This window comes from Carcharodon carcharias (assembly GCF_017639515.1).
Source record: "Carcharodon carcharias isolate sCarCar2 chromosome 36 unlocalized genomic scaffold, sCarCar2.pri SUPER_36_unloc_1, whole genome shotgun sequence".
NCBI lineage: Eukaryota > Metazoa > Chordata > Chondrichthyes > Lamniformes > Lamnidae > Carcharodon > Carcharodon carcharias.
This window is the reverse complement of record NW_024470726.1, coordinates 897,950-907,012: the sequence shown is the minus strand read 5'-3', so window position 1 is coordinate 907,012 and position 9,063 is coordinate 897,950. Positions and strand designations below refer to the sequence as shown.

Sequence of the window (9,063 nt, the reverse complement as noted above, 5' to 3'; positions counted from 1 at the left end):
TGGCTGCATTTTTTCCTGCACAGTTACTACACTTCAAAAGCACTGCACAGAAGGAAGCCATTTGACCTGTTGTATCTGTACTGGCTCTCTGACAGTTCAGTTCTTCGAAAGCCACTCCCTTGCCACCTTCCCCGTGGTGCACAGTGGCTACAAAGCGCTTCAAGGTGTCGTCCTGAGGCTGTGAAAGGTGCCAAAGGACTGCAAAGCCCTTCTTGATCACTCTAGGCAGAGGTCGATTCTAAATACGAAAAACCTGGTCTAGAGATTTGGATGGGGAGACGGAGGGAGAAAATAACTTGCGAATCACGACTCCACGCAGATTCACATAACCTTTTCATCTGTGTTCCTGTTGCCAGTAGAGGGCAGCAAGGTGCTTTGTGAAGTGTTGCATTAGCAATGAGACCTAAGGCCACTTAATGTGACGGTCTTGCTCACCTTTAAGTAGGGCCACCCACCTCAATATAACAGGCAGGACAGATCTCGGTGATCTGAAAACCTAGATTGTGTGCTTATTTCTCGAGCTCAGTGCGGTGCACAGTTCTGGCCTCCGTATTATAAAAATATAGACCCTGGAGAAGGTGTGAAAGAGGAAAAAAAAGATTCACAAGGATGAAACCAGAACCGAGAAGTTCAAACTATCAGGAAAGGCTGAACAGGCTCTCTTGTGTAGAAAAGAGGAGGCTGAGATGCGACCTATAGAACCATGGGAAAGTTACAGCACAGATGGAGGCCATTCGGCCCTCCTTGCCCATGCCAGCCCCAGGACACCCAGGTGCCCTTTCTAATCCCACCTTCCTGCACCCGGCCCATAGCCCTGCAGCTTACAGCACTTAAGGTGCAGATCCAGGTACTTTTTAAAAGAGTTTAGAGTTTCTGCCTCTACCACCAACTTGGGCAGCGAATTCCAGACACCCACTACCCTCTGCGTAAAAAAGCTCTTCCTCATGTCCCCTCTACACCTTCTGCCACTTATCTTGAATCTATGTCCCCTGGTTCTAGAATTCTCCACCAAGGGAAACAATTTTATCCTGTCCACTCTTTTTATTCCCCTCATCATTTTGTACACCTCAATCAAGTCACCTCTCAGCCTTCTTTGTTCTAAAGAAAATAACCACAACCTAGCCAATCTCTCCTCATAGCTACACTTTTCTAACCCTGGCAACATTCTTGTAAACTTCCTCTGCACTTTCTCCAGAGCTATTACATCCTTCCTGTAATGTGGTGACCAGAACTGCACAGTTCTGGCAAGAGGAGTCCTGCAGGGGTCTGTGCTGAGGCCTCAACATTTTTTACAATTTACATCAATGACTTAGATGAGGGGAGTGAAGGTATGGTAGCTAAATTTGCAGAAGATAGGTAGGAAAATATGTTGTGAAGAAGGCAAAAAGACCTGAGAGATCTTTGTGAAGGCTACGAACGTGGGACACGCCAAAACTAAGGGGCCATCAATATAAGACAGTCACAAACAAATCCCATGGGGAATTTAGGAGAAACTTCTTTACCCAGAGAGTGTGGAACTCAATCCCACAGGGAGCGGTTGAGGCGAATAGCGGAAATGCATTTAAGGGGGAAGCTGGATAAACACAGGAGAGAAAGGAATAGAAGAGGTGATGGGAGGAGGCTCGTGTGAAACATAAACTCCAGTTTCTGTGCTGCAAGTCCTTCGTAACGTTCAAAAAGGGACTGACACAGAGAAAGATGTTAAACATTTACTGCAACTCAGGTTTTTTACAACAACATTTTTTTTAGTTAAAAGCATTTTCATTTAAAGTTTACCTAAATGTGGAGACTCCTAAAGTTGGAAGGCAACCTGGAGTGCTGAAGCAGTGGAGGGATTGGTGGATGAGCGTTTCAGTACAGAGGAGCTGATGTAGACATACTGTACTTGGATTTCCAGAAAGCTTTTGAAAAGGTGCCACATCAAAGATTATTGTGGAAAATAAAAGCTCATGGTGTAGGGGGTAACATACTAGCCTGGATAGAAGATTGGCTGGCAGAACGCAGAGACTATGAATAAATGGGTCTCTGTCTGATAGGTGGGATTTGGCAAGGGGAGTCCTGCAGGGGTCTGTGCTGGGGCCTCAACTTTCTACAATTTACATCAATGCATTAGATGAGGGGAGTGAAGGCATGGTAGCTAAATTTGCAGAAGACACAAAGGTAGGAAAGTATATTGTGAAGAAGACATAAGGAGGTTGCAGATGGATATAGATAGGTTGAGTGAGTGGGCAAAAATCAGGCAGATGGAGTATAATGTGGGAAAATGTGAAGTTGTTCACTTTGTTAGGAAGAATAGGTAGAGTATTACTTATGTTTCAGTCATATAGAGCACTGGTGAGACCACACTTCAAATACCGTGTGCAGTTTTGGTCTCCTTATTTGAGGAAGTATGTAAATGCGTTGGAGGCGGTTCAGAGGAGGTTTACTAGATTAACACCTGGAATGAGTGGGTTGTCTTATGCGGGTAGGTTGGACAGACTGGGCTTGTTTCCACTGGAGTTTAGAAGAGTGAGGGGTGATTTGACTGAAGCATATATAAGATCCTGAACCGTCTTGACAAGGTGAACGTAGAAAGGATGTTTCCACTTGTGGGTGAGTCCAGAACTAGGGGCCTCTGTTTTAAAATTAGGGGTCACCCTTTTAGGACAGAGATGAGGAGAAATTTTTTCTCAGAGGGTTGTGAAACTTTGAAACTCTGGAGGTGGGGTCAGTGAACATTTTTTAAGGCAGAGGTAGATAAATTCTTATTAGGCATGGGAATCAAAGGTTATTGGGGGTAGATGGGAATGTGGAACTCGAAACACAAACAGATCAGCTGTGATCTTATTGAATGGCGGAGCAGGCTTGAGGGGCTGAATGGCCTACTCCTGTTCCTATTTCATATAATCGTACGTAATGGAGAACGACTTCAGAGGGATCTAGGTGTTCTTCTGCATGAGTCACAAAAAGTTAGTAGGCAGGTTAAGCGTGTAATTAAGGAGGCTAATGAATGCTATCCTTTATTACGAGAGGGATTGAACATAAAAGTAAGGATGTTATATTTCAGTTATCAGGGCATTGGTAAGACCGCATCTCAAATACTGTGTGCAGTTTTGGTCTCCTTTTTCAAGGAAAGATGTAAATGCTTTGGAGATGGTTCAGAGGAGGTTTATTGATTGGTACCTGGAATGAGCGGGTTGTCTTATGAGGACCGGGATGGGGAGAATTTTTTTCTCTGAGGATTGTGCAACTTTGGAACTCCCTGCCTCAGAAGGTGGTGGAGGTGGGGGGGTCACTGAATATTTTGAAGGCAGGGGTAGATAGATTCTTGTTAGGCAAGGGAATCAAAGGTTATCGGGGGGGGGGGGAGGTGGGAATGCGGAAATTGAAACACAAACAGACCAGCCATGATTTTACTTAATGGCGGAGCAGGTTCGAGGGGCCGAATGGCCTACTTCTGTTCCTATTTCGTATGTTTGTAGGAGCTGGGGAACCAATGGAAGTTCAATCTGGATCAGGAAGAATACAAGTATAATCTATCCAACAACTTAAGTTTATTTAGCACCTTATAAGGTAGTAAAAAAAAGTTCCAAGGTGTTTCACTGGAGTGTTATCAGAGAATTTGACACTGAGCCTCATAAGGAGACATTAGGACAGACCAAAAGCTCAGTTAATTCCTGGGTTGAAGGGGGTTTGTCTTATCAGGACAGGTTGAGCATGTTGGGCCTATACTCATTGGAGTTTAGAAGAATGAGAGGGGGGTCTTGTCGAAACATGTAAGATTCTGAGGGGCTTGATGGGTGAGATACTGAGAGGATGCTTCCACTTGTGGGTGAACCTAGAACTGGGTACACAGTTTCAGAACAAGGGTTGTCCCATTTAAGATCAAGATGAGGAGGAATTTCCTCAAAGGGTCGTCAGTCTGTGGAATTCTCTACTACAGAGAGCAGTGGAGGCCGGGTCATTGAATGTATTCAAGGCTGAGTTAGGTTTTTGATCTACAAGGGAGTCGAGAGTTATTGGTGGGGGGTCGGGGGGGGTGGGGGTGGGGGGGGAGGGTTGGCGCAGCAGACAGGAAAGTGGACTTAAGGCCACAATCGGATCAGCCGTGATCTTATTGAATGGGGTAGCAGGCTCGAGGGGCCGAGTGGCCTACTCCTCCTAATTCTGTCAAAGAGGTAGGTTTGAAGGTGTGTTTTCAAGGAGGAGAGAGGGCACTGAGGTTTAGCGAGGGGATTCCGGAGCTTAGGGCCCAGGCAGCTCATAGGTAGGTCCACCAATGACTGAGAGATGGAAATGGTGGGGGTGGGGGGGGGGGTGGGGGGTGGAGGGGAGAGATGCGTAAGAGGCCAGAAATTGGAGGAATGCCAAGATTTCAGAGGGTTTTAGGGCTGGAGGAGGGTTGCAGAGAGAGGGAAGTGTGAGGTGGTAGAGGAATTTGAACACAAAAGATGAGAATTTTAAAATTGAGGAATTGCTGGACCGGGAGCCCAATGTAGGAGAGCACAGTGGGGGTGATGGGCGAACGGGACTCGGTAAGAGTTAGGATACGGGGCAACAGGACTTGGAGGAGCTACAGGATAGAAAGAAAGCAAGAAGTAGGAGGGAGGGTATAAAATAGTTGCGTAACACTGGGGTTAGAATTCGTCCTCTCTTTCCCAGAGGGCCACTTCTCGTGGTTGAGTCAGTTCTGCCTCATCTGAGCTCTTGCATGGATCACTGGAGAGCATCCAGGACCAGCAAGGATGGAGGCACTTTCCTAGGGTTGGCAACTCTTGTTGGATATATTCCTGGCGCTTCCAAGAATCCTCCTAACCAGCCCGCTCAGTCAAACAGCATTTGTTTAACCTCCAGTCTTCTTAACCAAAAGGTGTTCCAAGAAAATCATTTTTATTTGGGTGTTGCTTGCAGCGGAATCCATGAGATTAATCTTAATTCCTGGAGACTCCAGGGCTGCTCTGGAGAGTTGGCAACCCCTACCCTCTCCCCTTTTGATGAACATAATGGCTCCTGGATACCAACCAGGCCTTAGCATGTCTCGGTAACTGACTAGGCACCTCACAAGAACACGAACACAAGAAATAGTCGTTTGATAGCACAGAACTTGAATATCGCTGATAAAAAGACATTTTGTAGAAGCTTTTCATCTTGCACTCATCAGGACAATCGCAAGAATACCAATGTCAGGGGAAACAACAACTTTAAACTGTATGAAGAGAGAGTGCTGATTGGTTGGCAAGTGGACACTGATTGGGAGAGGTGTTGCCATGGGGAATGCACCAGTTAATTCTTGCGATTGTCCTGATGAGTGCAAGATGAAAAGCTTTGACAGAATGTCTTTCTTCAGCAACTCAAGAAATAGGAGCAGGAGTAGACCATACGGCCTGCTCCAACAATCGATACAGTTATGGCTGATCTGGTTGTGGTCGCAACTCCAATTTCTTGTCTGTTCCCCGATAACCCTTGACTCCCTTATCTATCAAAAATCTGTCTAACTCAGCCTTGAATAAATTCAATGAACCGGCCTCCGCTCCTCCCCGAGGAAAAGAATTCCGCAGGCTAACGACCCTCTGTGAGAAAGCAAAATTCCCCTCATCTCCGTCTTTTACATTGTGGATAAATCCTCAAAGAAACTAGCAGCTGGCGGGGGCTTGTCCAGATGAATGGGAACAGGGATTTGAACTTCATCGGAAACTCCTGAAGATGATGGTCCAATTCTACACAAATCTCCTTCAAAGGGATCGGATCCGTGAGAGAGTCGGGAGCTCCCATAGGTCCCTGTAGGTGGCTGATCGATGGAGTGGGGGCAATTTGCATTTCCTCGTCCATGGCTATCTTAGAATGATGAACCTACTACTGAGAAGTGCGCAGGAGAATGCTCACAGAGAAGTAAGTGTGAGTGTTTACTGGTGGAATTTTGTTGACAGTATTTTCATAAGAGCCAGCATTGCTTTTCGGAAATTAATGGCCCAACCTACAAGAGCAAAGAAGAAACATGAATCAGTCCCTGTCGTAAAGACTTGCATTTCTTTCACATCCTCAACAAGCCCCAAAGCTCCTTCTAGCCAATGAGGTGCTTTTACAACGTGAGACCAGCTCAGGCAGAGCAAGATCCCAGCATCAGCATTTTGGTAATAACCTGATAATCTGATTATTTTTTTAATGGTGTTGGTTAATGGCTGAATATTAGCCCGAGAAAAATGCACCATTCTCTTTCAATTGTGGGATCTTCTACGCCCACCTGAGAAGGAAGGTAAGGTGTTAGTTAACTGTCTCAGCTGAGACAAGGCACCTCCGACGTTGCAGCACTCTCAGTACTGACAGTGCGGCGCTCCCTCAGTACTGACCCTCCGACAGTGCGGCACTCCCTCAGCACTGACCCTCTGACAGTGCGGCACTCCCTCAGTACTGACCCTCCGACAGTGCGGCACTCCCTCAGCACTGACCCTCTGACAGTGCGGCACTCCCTCAGTACTGACCCTCCGACAGTGCGGCACTCCCTCAGCACTGACCCTCCAACAGTGCGGCACTCCCTCAGTACTGACCCTCCGACAGTGCGGCACTCCCTCAGCACTGACCCTCTGACAGTGTGGCACTCCCTCAGCACTGACACTCCGACAGTGCGGCACTCCCTCAGTACTGACCCTCCGACAGTGCGGCACTCCCTCAGTACTGACCCTCCCACAGTGCAGCGTTCCCTCAGTACTGACCCTCTGACAGTGCGGCACTCCCTCAGTACTGACCCTCTGACAGTGCGGCACTCCCTCAGTACTGACCCTCCAACAGTGCAGCACTCCCTTAGTACTGACCCTCCGACAGTGCGGTGCTCCCTCAGTACTGACCCTCCGACAATGCGGCACTCCCTCAGTACTGACCCTCCGACAGTGCAGCACTCCCTCAGTACTGACCCTCCGACAATGCGGCACTCCCTCAGTACTGACCCTCCGACAGTGCGGCACTCCTTCAGTACTGACCCTCTGACAGTGCTGCACTCCCTCTGCACTGACCCTCCGACAGTGTAACACTCCTTCAGTACTAACCCTCCGACAGTGCGGCACTCCCTCAGTACTAACCCTCCGACAGTGCGGCACTCCCTCAGTACTGACCCTCCGACAGTGTAACACTCCTTCAGTACTAACCCTCCGACAGTGCAACACTCCCTCATTACTGATCCTCTGACAGTGCAGCGCTCCCTCAGTACTGACCCTCCAAGGGTGCAGCACTCCCTCAAAAATGACCCTCTGACAGTGCAGCACTCCCTCAGTACTGCAATGGGAGTGTCGGCCTGGATTAGGTTCTCAAGCATCTGAAGTGGGATCTGAATTCATGACCTTCTGCCTCCTGGCGAGAGCACTACCCACTGAGCTACAGCTGACACCATAATATTTTATCAGAGGAAGAAGCCACTGACTTGTCCACCGAGGGAACTCACCCAATGGGAAGGAAGCTTTGACCACTCGGTTGTTGAGGGGCTGCGTTTCTCGAAAGTTATTGATCAGTGGTTGTGCTGAAGCAGTGTCAGCAGCTGTGCTAAATAGTTTGGTCTTCAAGGCTGTAAGCTGCAGGAAGAGGAGATGGTTAGTGCTCGGAGGAAGAGAGAAAGACTAGCATTTCCATAGTGCCTTTCACAACTCCAGCCTGTGTCAGAGTGGTTTATTACAGCCAAAGAAGACTGGACCCTGCCCTCTCCCATAACTCGGGCAAACATTCGTCTCAGAGGATAATGGCGGTCGACTCTTTGCTCATCAAGACTCTTGTGTCCTCTCCAGGGCGTAAATTTTACAGAGTCCCTGGACTGCAGATGTCGGGGGGGGCCCTCGCTTTTTGTTGTCCCTGGTCGGGCCTGAAGGAATATAGAGCGCTATGTTTGGCACTGGCTCCGTTGTAGGAGTTCCCAGAAAGATTTATTCTTTCATGGGGTGGGGGTGTCACTGGCAAGGTCAGCCCTTGTTGCCCATCCCTAATTGCCCCTTGAACTGAGTGGTCTCGCTCGGCCATTTCAGAGGGGCGGTTAAGGGTCAACCAAATGTGGCTGTGGGTCTGGAGTCACGTGTAGGCCAGACCGGGTAAGGACGGCAGATTTCCCTCCCTAAAGGGAGCATTAGTGACCCAGATGATGGTTGCCATGGTCACCATCACCGAGACTAGCTTTCAATTCCAGATTTATTAATTGAATTTAAATTCCACCAGCTGCCGTGGTGGGGTTTGAACCCTCGTCCCACCGGGCTGGGCTTCTGGATTACTAGTCCAGTGACGTTATCACTATGGCACCGTATGCCATTAGGCCTCTGTCTGGCTTTGGACTCCCCTCGAGATTTTCTGTCATGGTTTGCTCCCTTAGCCATCATCTCTCCTGAGCTATTTGCCATAGCAGGGAGTTTGTTCCATGAATGCCACTAGTGGGAGCTTTTAAAGGGTCCTGAAGGAGGGCAGACACAGTTACCGTTAGCATTCAGAGACTTGGTCACCCAGAGACACTGCCAATGATCCACACATACCTGGGAAAGGGAGAGCAGCACTCGCTGGTGAAAAACAATCCATTGAACACTCTGGAAGCAGGGTGGTGTGGTCAGCGAGCCATTGTAGGTGAAGTATTTATCCAGCTGTTTAGGAAGCAGTGACTGGACATCGAAAGAGGGAATCGTGACCTCCTGACCTGGAAATTGAACAACAGAAAGGGCAATTCGCGCTGCTTGCCAGCATGGTTTATCCAATGTCAGTGGGCATAACTTTCTCCCACCTCTGAGTTAGAGATTCCACTTAAGCCCATAATCCAGGCTGACTACTGCCGGTTTCAGTACTAAGGGGGTGCTGCGCTGTCAGCAGTGCTGTCTTTCAGATGAGATATCAAACCAAGTCTGCCCCTCGCAGGTTGACGTACAAGATCGCAGCCCATAGCTGCTATTTTGAACAATGGAACTTCAAGGCTCTTTGTGTCCTCCTCACAACTTGCTTTCTCACCTATCTTTGCATTATCAGCAAATTTGGCTACAGTACACTCGGTCCCTTCATCCAAGTCATTAATATAGATTGTAAATGGTTGAGACCCCAGCACTGATCCCTGTGGCACTCCACTTGTTACAG

The 9,063-nt window shown here is 48.2% G+C and overlaps 1 protein-coding gene across 1 annotated transcript in view; it reads right to left on the bottom strand.

Annotated features, from left to right (window-relative positions):
• LOC121274315 (carbonic anhydrase 14-like) overlaps nucleotides 1-9,063 on the bottom strand; it is a gene marked incomplete at its 5' end in the record, with an annotated part of 54,869 nt that overhangs the window by 978 nt on the left and 44,828 nt on the right. Inside the window, 4 exons of the mRNA XM_041181558.1 lie at nucleotides 82-221; nucleotides 5,887-5,953; nucleotides 7,412-7,538; nucleotides 8,478-8,635. Of these exons, the coding sequence (XP_041037492.1) occupies nucleotides 82-221; nucleotides 5,887-5,953; nucleotides 7,412-7,538; nucleotides 8,478-8,635 (492 nt within the window). The remainder of the gene's footprint in view (nucleotides 1-81; nucleotides 222-5,886; nucleotides 5,954-7,411; nucleotides 7,539-8,477; nucleotides 8,636-9,063) is intronic.